This window comes from Calonectris borealis, chromosome 5 (assembly GCF_964195595.1).
Source record: "Calonectris borealis chromosome 5, bCalBor7.hap1.2, whole genome shotgun sequence".
Taxonomy (NCBI): Eukaryota; Metazoa; Chordata; class Aves; order Procellariiformes; family Procellariidae; genus Calonectris; species Calonectris borealis.
Genome location: NC_134316.1, coordinates 26,754,228 through 26,773,220, shown reverse-complemented (window position 1 = coordinate 26,773,220; position 18,993 = coordinate 26,754,228). Strand labels below are relative to the sequence as shown.

The 18,993-nt window shown below is 45.5% G+C and overlaps 1 protein-coding gene across 16 annotated transcripts in view; it reads left to right on the top strand.

Moving 5' to 3' along the window:
• The first annotated feature begins 1,656 nt into the window (after positions 1-1,656).
• YLPM1 (YLP motif containing 1) overlaps positions 1,657-18,993 on the top strand; it is a 52,081-nt gene continuing 34,744 nt past the window's right edge. For 14 of the 16 annotated variants that reach the window (XR_012673874.1, XR_012673873.1, XM_075151545.1 and 11 more), the window contains exons 1-5: positions 1,657-2,770; positions 7,657-7,899; positions 8,854-9,048; positions 10,234-10,976; positions 15,832-18,252. Coding sequence is in view for 14 of the 16 variants with exons in the window: in XM_075151545.1 (XP_075007646.1) it covers positions 1,721-2,770; positions 7,657-7,899; positions 8,854-9,048; positions 10,234-10,976; positions 15,832-18,252 (4,652 nt within the window). In the remaining 2 variants the exon portion in view is untranslated. Of the gene's footprint in view, positions 2,771-3,839; positions 3,862-7,656; positions 7,900-8,853; positions 9,049-10,233; positions 10,977-15,831; positions 18,253-18,993 lie in introns of those variants that run through there. The other 2 variants (XM_075151538.1, XM_075151548.1) reach the window with 2 other exon arrangements.

Genomic DNA, 18,993 nt, shown 5'->3' with positions numbered 1-18,993 from the left:
CGATGTGGAGGAGATGAGGGCTAGAAGTACAAATGCTATCTGGAAGTCATATTCCCTCTAAAAGAAATCTTAGAGGAGCACCACCATGGACAGAAAAGGATCAATAATCACCTCTGGATGAACAGAAAGGATACTAAAGAATAGAAAAGACAGTTCTATGTGTATTAAATTAATTAAGATAGTTTTCTTAAAGATTTGCATCTCATAATTTGAATTGACACTTTACTTGAACCTTTTCTGGTACATTCATGCTGTATCACCTCTGTGCATTCCCTGGAATTTAACAACAAATGAACGCAAAGTCCAGCTTTTCCAGCAGAGAGGACAAAGCTTTTTCTCTACCTAACAATCTGGTTTTCTTGATTTTTCTCCTGACTGAAAAGTCCTTGGACTTTTCTTCCAGCACCGGCCTTTTTCCACTGGCCAGGGATCCTTGATTCACCAGCCATGAACTAGAGATTGAACATGAGAAAAATTGCTCAGGTTTTCTGTGTTTGGGGAGGAGGGCAAGCAGCGAGACACCACAACGCTGGTGCACTGCTGACCTAAACAGTAGCCACTTCAGCTGCCCAGCTGCAAGAATTCACACACACAAGGCCTCGTGTCTTTTCTCTACAACAAGAGTTCAGCACTTTGCATAAATCTTTGCTAACTGGCTACGGAACATATTTGTATGTTTAACTCGTACTTCAATGTGGGAAGAGAGAAACACAAGAAAAAATTCTTTCAGTGCAGTTGCTGCTGTAATGGATGAGGCAATTTCACACATCCGCTGCTCCACTCTCATTTTTGCCTCTCTCGTTTACCGCCCGCATGTTCGCTGAAAACGAAACAAAGTCGTTCACGTCCTTCCGAGGGGATGGATCGCCCGGCGTCGCCCCTGTCCCCGCGCGGGGGGTCCGCGCCGTCATGCACCAGGCTGCAGAGCCCTGCGGGTTGGTGCACCTCTCCCGAGGCCTGGCTCAGCTGGATTTATGGCCGCGCTCATTTCACCCTTCAGCCGCTAACAACGATTAATTAGCTCTGCCATCCCACCTCGGGTCACCGGCACCGGGTTCGCCCTAGCCCTGTGGGGCTGAAGCGGCGCGGCGACACCCGCCGTGGGCCGGAGCCGTCGCCGGCGGGCGGCGCGGCACAGCGCCCGGCGGGAGCGGCGAGCAGGCGTGGAAAGATGGCCGCCGCCGCACCGGGGTAACCGAGGTCACCGGCGCCCCCGCCCCGGCAGCACCACGGCCTGCGGGAGGCCGCCGGGGCCCGGGCCAGCCCTACAGGGGCGCTTGCGGGCCCGCGGCAGGACGCGGCGGCACTCGCCTGCTCGTCGCCCCCCTACACAAAATGGAGGCCGTACCCCTCTCCCCCCGCCCCCGCCCGGGTCCGCTCTAGCGCCCTTCTGTTGTCTGCCTCTCCCTTGTCCGAGCCGACGGGCGGCGGGCGGAAGCGGGGATGCGGCGCTCTGCACCCGCCTCTCTCTATGCGCCCTGCCGCTGGGCTAGCGTCCTCCCTCCTGCAGTGACGGCGGCTGCCCGCTAGGCGGCGCGCTACCGGCGCCGGACCCCCGACGAGGCGCAACGCTCGACGCTCTAGCGCCCTGCTCGCGCTCTACTGCCCGGGAGGGCGGTGCGCGCCTCCCCGCGCAGGCGCCGTGAGCCGCACGCGCCGCCGCCGCCGCGGCCTGTGGAAGCGCCGCGCTCCGCTCCGGTCCCGCCGCCGCAGCCCCGCCATGTACCCGGCCTGGGGCTTGTACGGGGCGGCGGGGCACTACCCGCCGCCGCCCACCTCCATCCCGCCCCCGCCGCTGCCCATCCCTCCCCCCAGCGTGCCGCCTCCCGCCGTCCCGCCGATGCCGTTGCCCAGCTACCCGCCGCCGGGCCCCGCGCCCCCCGCCACCGCCGCCGCCCCGCCGCCGCCGCCCGCCGGTACCTCGGGGTTCCTGAGCCTGCAGGAGCAGCACCTGGCGCAGCTGCAGCAGCTCCAGCAGATGCACCAGAAGCAGCTGCAGTCCGTGCTGCTGGGGCCGCCGCCGCCGCCGGGGCCGCCCCCTCCGGGGCTGCCGCCGCCGCCGCTGCCCGGCTCCTTCACCGACTGGCAGCAGCCGCCGCCGCCTGTGCCGCCGCCGGTCCGCAGCTACCAGAAGCAGTTCGCCCACCGCGAGCCGCCGCCGCCAACCCGCAAGCCGCCCGCCGCCGCCCGGGAGCGCGACGGCCAGGAGCCGCCGGGCGGGCACGGCGACTGGGGCGAGCCGGTGCCCTCCTCGCCGGTGCCCATGGACATGGAGCTGTCCTCGCCGCCGCAGTCCCCGCAGCCCGCCGCCCAGGCCTACCTGCCCCCCGCCCAGGCCTACCTGCCGCCCCCCCAGGCGGAGCCGTACCTGCCCCCGGCCCAGCCGCCCCCGGCCCAGTCCCCGCCGCTCCAGCCCTACCTGCCCCGGGCGCAGGCCTCCCAGCCGCCCCCCTCCTTCTCCGAGCCCCCGCCCTCCTACCTGGAGCCCCCACCGGCCACCGCCTCCCAGCCCTACCTGCCGCCTCCTGCCCAGGGCTACATGGCGCACCCCCAGCCCTACCTGCTCTCCTCCCAGGCCTCCCCTTCCCAGCCGGCTCAGCCCAGCCTGGCTCCCTCCATCCCTCCCCCGGCCAAGCCGTCGCAGGCCCATTTCCCCCCACCCCAGCCGTCCTTGCCCCTGCCCGCCGCTGCCCAGCCGGAGGCCGTGCAGGGTGCCGCCAAGGAGGCCGGTGGCACCGAGCAGCCGGACCCCTCCACCATGACTCCCCAGGTAAGGCAATGCCGCCTCCGCACCTGCCCCTGCGGCCCCGGCTGGCGGCAGGGAGTCGGCAGAGCAGCGGTGGCGATTAGCCGCTGGCGGGTACCGGGTCTTGCAAAGGCCTCCGAGTAAGGGCAGTTAATAAACACGCCGTATTTGCATAATACTTAAAGGGTTTGGATGCAATCCTTGGAAGTCCGGGAATGGCACGGCTCAGGCGAGGCTCTGTAAATGCTTCTTTATCTAGCGGTGGTTGTCGGGATGTAACAAGTAGTCATTTTTCAAGAGCAAATAAGTTGTTTAGGGAAAAGGATAACTTTCGGCTGAATTTATTTTTCTTCGGGCGTTTGTTGATCTCTGGAGAATTGTTTTCCAAAGTACAGCATGTGGGCGACCTGCGCCAAACCTCTGTTGACTTTGTCTGGCCTCTTGTGAGATGCAACAGCCTGTTTGCTTATTGCACGTTGCAGAATGAGTGCCTCTTGTCTTCAGTGATTTCTTCATTTAGTTTTCTCATGGGGTCGTGTTTCAGTTATCTGTCCGATTGGTGTAGAATTGTGACTATTTTAATCTTACCACACACAGTTAAAGCTGCAAAAGCGTTTCTGCCATAATACATAGTTGCCCTTTACTTAGACTTACTTACATGTTCCGTGCTACGCATGCTTGATCTTCCAGTATAAAATTGTATGGGACATTGGAGGGAAATGTTCTGAAATGCTTCTGAGGTGAAAAATATTCGTATTGTTAATGCTGTGTGCTTTTTATGTGTACTCTAGGGCCAAAATGCCTGCAAAATGTTCGTATGCTTCACTTCCTAAATGTGAGCAGTTCCAGTGAACTTCACGTGACCATTCATATGCATTAAGTTAGGGACAATCCAGTTGCTTAAGGTTAAGCGTGCACAAAAAGACACTCGTGTTGAAGTCCTCAGCTATGCATACAGGTCAGTCAGATTCAATGAGGCCTTTGCACGTTTTTAGGGTCGGCTTGTAGAGATCCAGCTGCAAGAATAAAGCTGAAGTGCATGCTTTAAATTGACTTTATTTAAGTTTAGAAGACATCTATTTTTGGCAAATTGATCTTGGGATTCTGATTTGAAGGTAAGTTTGCAAAAATCCTGTTGCGTCATATTGAAGTCACTGAGACTTTAAATTTGTTAATTGTTGGGACGCCTTTTTAATTGTATCCATTAAAATTTCATACCAATACCTGAATACGTTTGGGAATGTATCATTTTTAAGTTTGCACCATATATCTAATCACTGCCTAGCAAAGTGGTGCTTTCACTTCATGAATTTAATTTTACAAAGGCTTTGGACAGTACTAGTTGATCTTTTACAGTGGCAGCAATGGGAGTCATTACATTTTTTAATGACAAAACCAAAACCTTGAAAAATCAGGTGTAGAAAGTTAGAACGTTAGTGTAGAACGTAGAACGTTAATTCGGTATTGAGGCTGCTTGCTGACTTAAATTATTGACCTCAAGATCAAACAGTAATTCCTCTCCCCTTATGTAGCTGGAAATTTCATTAATGTTATTTAATTGTTCCTCAACCACTCCTTTCCAGAAGAGTTGCAAGTAATGCATTATTGTGGTGCACACATAGAAACAGCAGAATACTGCTGAAGTTTGTTGTCTGGTTTATGAGTGTTTATACAAACAACTTCTGTCTTGAGTAGTTTGTTTACTCTCATGCACAATTCAGTGTTAACTCAAAAGGAATACGGTACTTTGCTGGTCATAAATTTGTTATAACAGATTGATATGATTTTGGCTATCTTAGGCTGTAAAATGAGACAGGATTTGGAGCAACAAGTCCTTACACAATACGAATAGGAAAAGCAAAGCATAGTGATGCTTTCTTGCTAACGATCTTAAAAGCCGAGTAGAGAAATACTGTAATTTGTCATCTATAAGATCCTATTAAGCCTTTGTTTAAACTGGTAATTGAAAACAATTCTTTCTGTTCCCATGGCACAGTAACAGTGGCTGCAGCCAAATAGATCAGTGTTTTTTTCTTAACATAGAAAATATTATGCCATTTGCCATGAGTTAGTGTTTTATTATTTCTCTTTCCTGTCTAAAAATAAGAAACCGCTCTTTGCCTTGACAATATTGTGAGTTTAGCATAGTTTCTTACATGGGTGTACAGTTGGATTAAATTGCTGGATTCTCTACAATCAGATGCATCTTTTGTCAAGTCCTGTTAAAATACCTGTGGAATTTCATTAATGCTCCATCTGATATTTGGGTATTGTATGCTGCTATTTATTTACAGTAGGAAACAAAATATGTGTGGGTGCATCTGTACCCATAAATATGCATTTATCTACATCTGTTAAAGCTACCTTAGTTTTACCATGTCACCTTTCAGCAGACTGCTGCACTCTTCAAAATCCCTCCTTTGTTTTATAAAGGGTGCTAAACCATTCTTTTGCTGTATTTACCAGAAAAGGACTGAGTGTCTGCCAAAATAGGCATTATGTTATGGCCTAGGGTCATATTCATACTTCAGCTCATTTTGCAGTAGTCTTTCGGTGTGGGCTCTGTTTCAGTGTTCCCTGTGCAATGCAAGAGGTGTAGTCTCTTCGTCAGCCAAGGGTAGAAAACGGCATATGTTGATGCTGGTGTGTTCCTTGGGCTTAAGGATTGTGAATGGACTTGAAGAATGACAGTCGTCATGAGGAGATAAGCACTCAAATAACTGAACTTTTCACCATCAGGAATTTTCTGCACTAGGACTTCAGTTTTGCTCAGACTAAGCTGTGGAAATCCACCTTTCCACTTTTCTTGCATTTTTCAGATAGAACCTGCAATACCTGTCACTGACTTCATCTGCTGCAAAAAAATAGGTGACAGGATATTATCATAGCTCTTTGTGTGAACCCCTGGTCATATTATGAGTTTTAGCCCTTTGTCTGGTAGAATGAGGAGGAAACAAAATGGATCCGTGGAGACAACAATTTTGTGGCAGTAAAACAGGAGCTCACCAAGCATAGCATCCAGCACCGTCATGGTAAATCACCTTATAATGCCTTTTGAGAGGGATAATTGATTCAGCTTTTGTGTAGCTGGGGATGTATGCTCCTCCCTGGTATTGAAAGTTGCACTTATTACAGCATGTTGTTGAAGGTTTCTGAGAGAGTCCATGCTGGAGCATGAATGCACATCTTCCACCCAAAGCCATGACAGCTCTTCTGAGTCATATTCTTGTTAAAAAGATTCTTGGCAGGAGTTATTGCAGAATCAACATAAAGTCCAAGAAGCATAGCCTCTCCTCTCATTGACTTCATCTCCAAGTTACGGTTTTACAGAAGTATTTTTTTAAAAATACAGCTCCATGTTTAATTGTGTCTGCTAGATTGCTACCAACAGAAAACATCATTCCTGATTTGAGCGTGAGGTAGGCTTTTGGAAGAAGCTTGCATTTCTTTTAAACCTGTTATAAGATAGGCAGAATGGCTCAGTTTTGAGAAATCTCATGAGGCAGCACCTACCACTTTGTTGTTGTCACACTTACATTTTAAAATACCTGCATCTTTTGGATTCTTTTCTGTTTCTGAGTGGGCTTTATATAGGTGTCTTTTCTTAACTGTGCATGCTTGGATGGAAGGGAAGAACAGCGAATGTGAAAGATGTGGAGCAGTCACAGATTCTCAGAGGTGGGGAAATTGACGTGAGAGCACAAGAATGGTTGCACTAGGTCAGACCAAAGGTACAGTATTTTATCATTCTGTCTTTGACAGTGACTAAAAGCAGATGCTCAGAGAGTTACTTAAAAATCAGGTGTATAGTGATACTTCCCTAAAATATAGGAGCTACCTTAGCTGCAACTGGTGTCTTTATTTTTAAAATCTTCTATGAGCTTATGGAGCTGTGTCTTGAATCTGCAAAATTTTAGCCCTTGCAGTGATCTCTGGCAGGGACTTTGGTAGCATGGCAGGTGAAGAGCGGCCTCCCGCGTGGTTTAAATCTGGGTCCTGATTTAAATCTAGTCTGATTTGATGCCTGGTATTTCTTGTGTTGGAAGAGATACAGAACTGTCGATTCCTATTCAGGTCTCTTTAAGGTGCACTATTACTTAAGTGTTGAGATACTTATCTTTAGTCTTTTGTTCTTTATGTTGGTGGCAGCTTACAGTGCTTTGAAGCTACTGTCATGCACCCGGAGCACTCTAATTCTAGCCTGAAATATTTAAAACTGAAAGCTTGATCACTTCTTAAATGGATAATTTTTTGGGTGCAATCATGTCTATTTACCTCTTCAGCTGTTGAATGAATCAGAATTAATGATAATTCAGATGATAAATAATCCTCACTATATGCTGGTTCTGATTGTTCTTTTTCCTTTCCACAGCCTTTATTCAAATGTCTCCACCACAATTTCTAGCTGTAATTTTCACTCTACTTGATGTCTGTGTTCTCTGTTCGTCCTCTTCATCTTTTTTGTACACTTTCTCCTTTTTCTCTTTACTGCTCCTTTACTCATACTTTTCCTCCATTTTCCCTTCATTTTACCTAAGTTAGTCTCGTAATAAGTACCTATAGTTGTTAGGAATAAAAAGCATTGAAAATAATAGGTATGGTACTTTCACATGTCAGTAGTAATTTGGCTTATTATTGGCCATATTTCTGCCTTTTGTTGTTGTTCTCTTTAGTTGTAAGCTCTTTGAGATAGGAAATAAATTCTGCTGCGGGTATTATGCCTCACATAGTGGTTTCTGAATTTTGATTCGATCTTCTGACATCCATTGCAATACTGTTGATGATGAAGTGAGTTTTCCCTCAAAACAGATTTTAAAACTTTTCTAGAGTATGATTCTAGTGACTATCATGAATTAATTTTCGTGTTTTTTCCTGTGAAAGCTGTCTTAGAAAATTTCTGTCCATTGTAGGAACAGCAGCAATACTGGTACCAGCAGCACCTGCTTAGCCTGCAGCAAAGGGCAAAAGCCCATGCTCAGGGACAGCAGCAAATGAAAGGTCCAGTAGCGAAGGATGCATCTGAGCAGAGAGCAAAGTCTGAAGAAGGGAAAATGAGTGCTTCAGCTCAGCAGTCTGAACCTCCTCCGCTTAATGAATCCCTGCCTCCAGCTTCCAAAGAAGATGAGTCTTCTCTTACATCCACTGAAACTCAGGCAGGTTTTGTGAAGTGATGCCACTCCATTTGTTGTGCTAGATGGGACAAAGAAACAGGAAAATAATGCCATCAAATTCTTGTGTATACTGTGTAACAGTAACTAAATATGGTAAAGCAATCTTAAAAGAACATTTGCTAAGGCTGCACCAATTACAAAGATAAAAATACACTCCTTGTATATAGACTTATGTAGTCACCCACACATGCACCAAGCGAGTCCAAGCTTCACGCAGTCACACCTTCCCCAATGTTGTCATCTTTGTCTACATTAAACACTTTGTGATACCTAGGTGCAAAATCAAGTATTTGGTAGATGAGGAATGCTGTCTTTAAGACACTATTTCTTAATTCCTCTCTGGCAGTTTGTCAATTCTAGCTCCTCTTCTTTCTGTTGTAACGGTTTGTCTGAAAGCCAAGAACTTTGCACAGAATATTTTTGTCAGCATGCTTAATAACAGTTACTACATAATGGATGGAGGTCATGATTGATGTTTGAACAGATTACTGTAGGGTAGTAGATTACCCTGCAGCATGTGCTCCACTTTAACTTACAGTGTGTGGGTTCCTACCGAGTGGCAAAAATAATGCACTCGGAGTTACTTTACCTCATCATGAAAAAGCACTGTTGTCTCATTATTTGCTGTAAGCAACAGATAACAGATCTGCATTAATTTCTTTCCTGTAGGTAGTTTCTGTGTGTATGAATACCCTAATTGCCATCAGCCTAACCTTTAGATCAGACTGTTCACAAGAATAAATGAAATAAAAATCATGAAATAAAATGAAATAAAAATCAGCCTTCCAGAAGCTGTGGGTGGCCAGAACACTGAAATACAGAGTGATAAAATAACAAACACTGAGAAAGTTCCTGTAAACTGAGAAGTGACCAAGTATGTTTTTCTTCTGACAGAAGGAGCTTTCCTTTATTTATAGTATTTGCCTTTTTCTCTAGCTCAATATTGAACCTCCCGATGACCCTGAGGAAGATTTGAGATTGCAGCAATTGCAAGCGGCAGCAGCTCAATGGCAGCAGCACCCCCATCACCGCGTTGGATTTCAATATCAGAGAATAATGCAGAAGCATGCCCAGTTGCAGCAGATAGTACAGCAGTATCAACAGATCATGCAACAGCCTCCACACTTACAGGTAAAACACTAAGGAGATGGTATTTGATACACTTCCTGGGTGACCTAGCACTTATGGTCTGCTGAAAAACAAGTAGTTGAATAATTTGTCATGGTTGGCTTATTTGTCTAGCTACTTTTTCTGCTTGGGTAGAAGTCTATATCCCCTTTTCCTACTGTCACTCAACTTCAGAATGAAAAAATAATTGATAGATGGTGATGAAGCCTCAGTAGGATGAGAAATACAAGACTTTAAACTTGTCACTGCTGGAGAAACAGTTTAGAAGAAAGGTCAGGTAAACAGATGATTGCATGGAGTAATTAGGTAGCTGCTGTTTTTTACAACATTGTGTAGTACAAAAATAAATACTTACAATGATGAAGTAAACATAGATGCCAAAAATATGCAGTTTAAGTAATTAAGAAAATCACTGTCTCACATTATTTTTGACTCAAATAATCAGTGAAATAAAATAAAAAGTCTTAATAACAAGTTTGGGTAATTATATCAGTGTTGCAACCTTTAAGCGTTTAAGTAGAAGTTGATTACTGTATTAGGGAGTTGAGTCAGCTTTTTCTGGGTTGGTGGAGTTTGTACATTAAGCATGTCTTTGTAGTGGGCTGTCTTTGTCTCAAAAAAAAAAATCTCTTAAGTGTGAACTCTAAAAATCTCAGACAAGGTCAAGCCATGGATATTAGGACCTGTATTACACATAATGAAAGACAGTACCTCCTTGAAAGAAGCTTCATTATGCAAATAAGAAGATCTGGCAAAGGCTTAGAGAAAAATAATTGGTGACAGCTGAAGCAACGGGTTAATAGCAGAAACTGAAACCTTGAGAAATAGCGATGTGCTGTATATATTGAAAGCGTGAAGATTGATTTGGGCTTTAGCCATTGTTAGCATCCAGTAATAATACAGCTTGGAGCCCTTTGATTATAGCTTTCTTCAGCTGTCCTGTTTAAAAAAAAAAAAAAGGCAAAAAAAAAAAAGCCTTTTGTACGTAAATGTCCTCTAGTCATAAAATGTGTAAATTGTCACAATGACTTTAGACATCACGGTTGGTGTTTGCTTTTGTTTCAGTGTAGTTCTTCCTCAAGTTTCTGCCCAAGTCAGAAATTGTGATATTACAAGTGATACTGAAATATGTGGCTCTGAAAATAACTAAGATGGTATTTTGAAGGTATTCGTGTCTTCTCATTGCAGACAATGTCAGTAGACATGCAGCTGCGACATTATGAGGCACAGCAAAAACAGTTCCAGCAGCTTCATAAAGATTGGGAGCGATCAATGAACCAACAGTGGCAGCATCAGCTTCAAACCTACCCTCACAAAGACCAGCTTCAAGAGTATGAGAAACAGTGGAAAGCGTGGGATGAACAGATGAAGGTCACTCAGTCCCATCTGCAGGAGAAAGTGAGCTCACTCCAAAATCTGAAGAATCAGTATCCTGCAAATGTTTCGCTGCCACCTCCATTTGTTCCATACTCTCAAACCACTCAAGGTGGCATTCCTATCATGCCTCCAACTTTACCTTCAACTACACCTCCGCTCGTCCCCCCGCCTCTCTCTTCTGTTTCTCAGTTATCTAATTCCTCTGTCCCTTCAGGATCCAGTTCTCAAAGCAGTCAATCTACTGAGACACCAAGGCCAGCTCTGCTTCCCACCCCTGGTACCTATGCATCAAAAATAGCTAGTTCAACTGTCTATTCATCTTACCATTCTCAAGTAAGTTCATCCTTTGGCTCTTCAGACCACGGAAAGTCTCAAGGTCATCTCGGTAAACAAACTGTCTCTATTTCGTCTGAGCAAGGATGTGGGGAACTGAAAGCCACTTCCGCAGTGTCTTCAACACATGCACCTACCATGCAGGATAAACCAGTGAGGTCAGGTGGATTGCTTCCAGATCCTCCCAGATCAGCACGTTTTGAAGGCCCCAGAGGCCCTAGGTAAGGATGTTTTTGTTGATTTATACATGTTCCAGGCTACATGACTTTCAGTGATATATTAAGAAATGAAACATATATCTTATTCTCAAATCTTCCTGAGGTCATGTGAGGTGTGCTTGTTTGGTGGAGGTTTTGTTTTTAATGTATGTACACCATGCTCCGTATTTATCTTACTAAAGCAAGGATAGATAGGTGCCTTTCACCTGAGCATCATCTAGAGTAGAATGCTTTTTTCCCCTAGTAAAATGCTTGGGCACACTGCACCCTTTTCATTCCCAGAGACACAAGATCCCTTTTGTGAAAATAGGAAAGCTGTTGTAAATATTTGATATGTTTTTGCTGTCCTTAGTTTGAAGACGATAACTCACACTTGAAAGAGTGATCCCATATGAAAAGTGATCTAAATTCCCAGCATTTTGGCTGTGGTACTTGGAACACAGTTCAGGAAAATGTAAAGCAAAAATGTTGAAGGATTGTTTTCAAGGTGTTGCTATATATGGTAGCACTTTAATGTAGGCCTTCTGAAAGGGATTCAGGAAAGTATTCAAATATATATTCAGTTGAATATACTAACGTAGCTAATTACTGGCCATTTAGATGCTATTTATTTTTTTAGAAACAATAAGAAGTACTCTTTGTAATCCAAGATTTATTGCAGAAAGAAATGAAAATTCAAAGCTGTTCACCAGTATTTTAACTTCTGGTGTGTGCGAGTTCTGCAGCTGTATGATTGTCCTATTCAGTGCACTTTTCAAAATGGCTGTTTGATAAGAGAGGTAGTGCTTGTCTTAAGTACAAATCAATGGTTTTCTACACATGTAGCAATTCTTAGCATTCAAACAATTATAAACGAGAGAGAAGGAAAGAAATGAAGATTTGAGCCTTAGGATTCTTTGCCACTTTTTCTTTTGCATTACATCATGATGGTCTTGGTTTTGAATGTTGCTGTCTTAATCTTTTGGTAAGATACGGTTCTGTTCAAATTTAAATCTTCATTTTATCAGGTAGATGGCCTGCTGCCTTAATGTAAAGCTACTCTAAAAGCCAGTGTTCTGTGTCTTTTATGTGGTTTTATACCTGCTATATGGTTTAATCCAAGATCCTGTTTTTGGAATGTTTTTCTTTCATACTTGACATGATATCAGGTTGCAAAAACAACATCTGTTCTGTCTGGTCATTAATTCAAGTCGGATTGATTGATGCCTACTGAATCAAAGAACAGTGGTGGTGTTAAATTGTTTCTATCCTTACATGCTCTGCTAGTCTTTACAATCATATCTTCATGTTTATTTCCCTTCTCTTTGCTTCCAAAGCGATCATTCATGAATAATAATTCATTAATTGCTAGCAATGTAAATGAATATTTTATAACTTTGAATAATTTTCTACCTCCTGATGGTTTTTAAAAAGTGTTGTTTCTGGTCCTGGGGATTTGTTGAATATACAGTTCCGAACAGACTGTTTGCATGATTTGCTAGTGCATGTCTTTTATGTGCGTTGGTTTAGAGCTCAGTGATGTGTGGTGATAGGCTATGGATAATCAAAAATTTCTAGAATGCACATACAGGAGCTCTGGTTTTGAGCGTACTTACAGTATTTAATTAACACTGTAACCTTTGTGCATTCCTATATTGTGATTGCGTGACCATTCTAGGGTTTTATCAAAGCTTTCCCAAAAATCTGTTTACTCTTTCTTCTCGATATAGTTAGTAGAAAAGAGAGTCCTAATAAACTTTTAACTGAACTTGGGGTAAAATAAAAATGCTGTGTGTTACCTGCTGCCATCCCAGCTAAAAAGTCCCACGTAATAACTAGACATATAAAAAGACACACACACCCTTCACCTCTTTTCAGCAATTAATTTTTCTCAAGAAACTCTAAACAACAGGCTTAAACTAATTTTCAGAATTTTGGGGATGAAGTGTGTCTTACAGTATCCAACCTTCTAGCTATACCTTCCATGTAAAAGTCGATCCTTCACATCTAAGTTGTCTTGCCATTGCGCTTTGTAATTTCTTCTTTTTTCTCTTCCTGTTCATCTTGACCTGCCCCTACCCCTAAAAAAGGCAGTGTACTGTGTTAACTTATCAGGATTATTAAAATTCTTTGAGGTTGTATAAATGATCATCTTTGGTAAATTGCTCACTGAAGCAGTAAATTCTGCAACAAGTCAACCGCTCTTGGTAATTAGGTGGTAATGAATTAATATCCATAGAATCATAGAACAGTTTGGGTTGGAAGAGACCTTTAAAGGTCATCTAGTCCAACCCCTCTGCAATGAGCAGGGACATCTTCAACTAGATCAGGTTGCTCAAGAGCCCCGTCCAACCTGATCTTGAATGTTTCCAGGGATGGGGCATCTACCACATCTCTGGGCAACCTGTGCCAGTGTTTCACCAACCCCATTGTAAAAAATTTCTTCCTTATATTTAGTCTGAATCTACCCTCTTTTAGTTTAAAACCATTACCCCTTGTCATATCGCAACAGGCCTTACTAAAAAGTCTGTCCCCATCTTTCTTATAAGCTCCCTTTAAGTATTGACAGGCTGCAGTAAGGTCTCCCCAGAGCCTTCTCTTCTCCAGGCTGAATAACCCCAACTCTCTCAGCCTTTCTTCATAGGAGAGGTGTTCCATGTCTCTGATCATTTTTGTGACCCTCCTCTGGACCTGCTTTAACAGGTCCATGCCTTTCTTGTGCTGAGGACTCAAGAGCTGGAGCCAGTACTCCAGGTGGGGTCTCACCAGAGCAGAGTAGAGGAGCAGAATCACCTCCCTTGATCTGCTGGCCACACTTCTTTTGATGCAGCCCAGGATATGGTTGGCCTTCTGGGCTGCAAGCGCACATTGTCGGCTCGTGTCCAGCTTTTCATCCACCAGTACCCCCAAGTCCTTCTCGGCAGGGCTGCTCTCAATCCCTTCATCCCCCAGCCTGCCTTGATACCAGGGGTTGCCCCGACGCATGTGCAGAACCTTGCACTTGGCCTTGTTGAACCTCATGAGGTTCACATGGGCCCTCTTCTTGAGCTTGTCCAGGTCCTTCTGGATGGCATCCCGTCCCTCAGCCATGTTGACCGCACCACTCAGCTTGGTGTCATCTGCAAACTTGCTGAGAGTGCACTCAATCCTGCTGTCTATGTCATTGATGAAGATATTAAACAGTACTGGTCCCAATACAGACCCCTGCGGGACACCACTTGTCACCGATCTCCATCTGGACATTGAACTGTTGACCACTACCCCCTGGATGCGACCATCCAACCAATTCCTCAACCACCGAACAGTCCATCCATCAAATCCCTATGTCTCCAATTTTGAGAGAAGGATGTTGTGGGGGACTGGACCTCTGTAAGGCCCTTGACACAGATAGACGACATCTGTAGCTCTTCCATTGTCTGCTGATGTAGTCACTCCATCACAGAAGGCCACTAGGTTGGTCAGGCAAGACTTGCCCTTGGTGAAGCCATGCTGGCTGTCTCGAATCACCTCCCTGTCCTCCATGTGCCTTAGCATAGCTTCGAGGAGGATCTGTTCCATGATCTTCCCAGGCGCAGAGGTGAGGCTGACAGGTCAGTAGTTCCCAGGGTCCTCCTTGCTACCCTTTCGAAAATGGGTGCAATGTTACCCTTTTTCCAATCACCGGGGACTTCACCGGACTGCCATGACTTTTCAAATATCGTGGAGCGTGGTTTGGCAACTACATCAGCCAATTCCCTCAAGACTCTGGGATGCATCTCGTCAGGTCCCATAGACTTATGTATGGTTCAGGTTCCTCACGTGGTCATGAACCTGATCTTCTCTTACAGTGAGAGGGACTTTGCTCCCCAGTCCCTGTCATGCGGTCCATCCCCTTGAGAGGTGTGGGAAGAGAGGTTGCCAATGAAGACTGAGGCAGAAAAGTTGTCAAGTGCCTCAGCCTTCTCCTTGTCCATTGTTACCAGTTTGGCAGTCGTGTTCATCAGGGGGGTACACTTTCTTTGATCTTCCTTTTCTGGCTGACATACCTATAGAAGCCCTTCTTATTACTCTTTGCCTCCCTTGCCAAGTTCAGCTCCAGCTGCGCTTTGGCCTTCGTGACCCCATCCAGTGAGACACAACTGTGAATCCCAAACATCCAAGCAACTTGACTTCAGACATGAATTCTCTATTTTTTGTAAAATTAATTTGATTTGTTCTAGTCTATTATGTAAATCAGTATTTGAGCATATGCTTAAAGATTGGATTTTTTACTAGATCAGCCTTGTTAAATATGATTGCATGAATTAGTCTTTATTAGTTTGCGTGACCTATTTCCTCATATTCAAGCAATAGCAATTGTAGGTGCTCTCAAAAGAAATTTAAAAAGTGTTGCAATAAAAATGTATTTGTTTTAGGCATATTATCTTGCATGGAACTGGGCGATACCACAGTTTGTTGCGCTTTCGGAAAGAATCTGTATTTAAAGATTTTTCTAGATGGCATTCATCACCATAGTTAAGTAGGCTTGTTGCATACTATCAAAACAAAAGTTCAACAAGTTGTTGATTGGAACAAAACTTCCGTTAAACAAAAATTGAAAGTTTTTTTTCAAATAAGTCTGCCAGCTTTCTCTGTCAGTCAGGTTTCAGTCCTGAGATATTTAAGCCAAATTTGCTTTTAGGGTTACGTAATCTGCAAGTGGCTTAAACTGGTCTTCAGTGGACAATATTGAATTGAAGAACACGTGTCTCTGCTTCTGCACTGGTTCAGTAGGGATTGATCCTAAGGCACAGTAGGATTCATCAGTTAGAAGTGACTTTGGGGGGGGGTGAAACTCTCTTTTAGAGGATTTTAATTTGACATGTTCATTTGAATAACATTGCAATTATGTCATCTATAGATTTGATGGACCTCGAGGAAGAGGATATGACAAATTTGAAGGCTCAAGACAGAGAGGGCCTCGTTTTGACTCCCAGCGCTCAGAAGGATACAGGTCACGTTTTGACCGACAGAATACAGATGGACAGTCTTCAAGTAGATGGGGGACTATCCCACGAGGACCAGCAGCACAATTTTATACTTCAACAAATGCATCACATGGACATGGTTCCCGACCTAGTGGTCCACGGTGGAGAGGGCCCAGGCCTCATTTGGGACAGCAGCAGCAGCAGTCACAGACAGACTCTCAGTCAGAAAACAAAGAACCTTTTACAGACGTAGCTGGCAATCAGCAGACCGTAAGCAGAACACAGTCTACTCCTGATACACAGAGTGCAGGTCCCATTGAGCCAAATGAGGACCTGACAAACACTCAACAGGAGCCATCCAAACCTGAAGTCAAAGAAACTGTTTCAGACCCTCCTAAAAAGTGGACATGGAGTTCACATGATCCTAACCAGCAAGTAGAAGAGTCCAAAGCACCTACTCCGCCTATTCAGAACCAGAAATCAACATCCCTTTCTAGTAACCCTGTAGCTTTGCAGTCAGGCATTGCAAGAACAGGCGGTGCAGTAACCCCTGTAACAGGAAATCAGGATTTGGATTCAACAGACAGCCAGCTGATTGCTTCAGATAGCACCCAGGGCCTACCTGGACCAGAAAGCAGAGGGAAAGGGCCATTTATGCATGAAGATAGAGGCAAAGGACCAGTAAGCAGAGGAAGGGGCCAGGGCAGACTGGATGATGGCCGTGGCAGAGGGCAGGGGGACGGCCGTGGCTGGGGAATGGGCCGTGGCCGGGGGATGGGAAGGATGGACGGTGGCCGGGGGATGGGAAGGATGGACGGTGGCCGGGGGATGGGAAGGATGGACGGTGGTTGGGGAATGGGCAGGATGGACGATGGCCATGGCCGGGGAATGGGCAGGATGGACGATGGCCGTGGCAGAGGATATGTCTACAGAGGCAGAGGGCAGGCTAGGCAGGCATCCATCCGTGGCAGGGGGATGTTCAGGAGAGCAGGCAGCAGGGAGAGAATGCCAGATAGGCGGTCAGGCAGCAGGGAGAGGATGCCAGATGGACGGTCTGGCAGCCGAGAGAGCGGACTGGGTGGACGGTCAGATAGCCACGAGAGGCTATTCTCTAGCCGAGACAGAGAGCTAGCTGGGCGGACAGGCAGCCGGGACAGGGGACGGGCGGGTAGCCGGGAGAGAGGCCCTGTCAGGCGGGCGGGTAGCCGGGAGAGGGAGCCCATGCGGCGGGCAGGTAGCCGGGAGAGGGAGCCCATGCGGCGGGCGGGTAGCCGGGAGAGGGTCCCCGTCAGGCGGGCAGGTAGCCGGGAGAGGATCCCCGTCAGGCGGGCAGGTAGCCGCGAGAGGGGCCCAGTCAGGCGGGCAGGTAGCCGTGAGAGGGGTCCTATCAGGAGGGCAGGTAGCCGAGAGAGGGAAGCAGGAAGATCTGAAACAGGCAATATAGATAAACCCATTCACCTAGGAGATGACCCTGACAAATTGCCTCCATACCATCGAGATGAGACACTCAGGGGTTCTTGGGGTCATGAAGATGATAGAATGCAGGAGGAATTTCCTTTAGATAGTCAAGATGACCCTTCTTTGGAGCATGAACGATTGGATGACTGGGAAAGAGAACGATACTGGAGAGATCACAATTCTGATTATCAGGATGATTCTGTAGATGTGTATGACAGAGATGACAGGTTGCAATCCCACCATTCATTGCCTCCATTATCTCCCCTACCACCACTACCTCCTTTATCAACTGATCATGACAGACGAGATTCATGGTGGGATGACTGGAAAAGGCCAAGAGAGAGGGAACTAGAGAGAGATCTAGATAGGACTGGAAGATCCTCAGACATTTATGATCAAGATTTAGACAGAGAATGGGATAGAGACTGGGACATGAGACCTATGGACGACAGAGCAATGGGAAATCGTGACCTGGATATCCCCCCTCTACCACCATTACCACCTCTTCCACCTCTGGACAGATACCGTGAAGATAGGTGGAGGGAGGATAGGAACAGAGATCATTATGACAGAGACCTCCGAGACAGGGGGGAGCTGAGGATTCGAGAGTATCCAGAGAGATATGACACATGGCGGGAGAAGCAAGACTACCTTCCTGAAAGGACTGATTGGGAGAGGGAACGGTTGTCAGATAGGTGGTATCCAGATGATGGAGACAGACTGCGGTCTTTGGATGATCATTCAGATTCATCCCTTCCTCCGCCTTCACATTCCTCTGATATGCTGGGAGCAGATTCAAACCTGGACTCTGACCAGTCTTTGGGAGGAGTGATGGTCCTTAGCCAAAGACAGCATGAGATAATTCTGAAGGCTGCCCAGGAGCTCAAAATGCTTCGGTGAGTTGCCCAGTTCTGTCACTTTGGGTGGGAATCACATTCTGTGGAGATGGTGCTCCTTTCCTAATTAATTCCTTGATTTGACGCAGTAATAGCTTCATTTCTTTTTGCCACAGCGTGATAGTAGGAGCTCATGTGGAACAAGTTATTTGGACTACCTCCATCACAGCTTTTGTTTTTTTCTTAAATAGGTGGCTGTCCCTTTCCTCATGAATATGGCATTCCCTGTTTGTTACTTTCCAGGAAGAGATCTGTCGACATCACCTGACCAATCTTTTTGTTATCCTCAAATGAGCTTGTTGATAATTGCTTTTCAATCTTTTTATTAGTGTCAGATGAGCTCGTTGATAATTGCTTTTTAATACTTACTTGTCAAGATCTATGTTAATGTGGTTCTTAATTCACACAATGGGACCTATTTAATTTTTGGATACTGCTTACTTTTTAATTAAAGCATAGTGGTTTTTTTCTTTTTGCAATTTTGTCAAGTTTGGTTGATCTTAGTTCTGATGATCAGGATAACAGCAGTGATAACAATCAGGAGGATATAAATGCAAGAGTTCACCAAGACCACAGTTTAGAAAGCAGCTCAGACTCCGTAAGGCTTTAATAGGTGTTTATTTCAAAATAAGTAATAGAATATCCTTTTAAACATCAGAAACATCCTAGGGCTCAGTAAATTTAGTAATATTGGAATGAATGGAGCACATACCATCTATCCAAATGCTATCTTTGTCATTT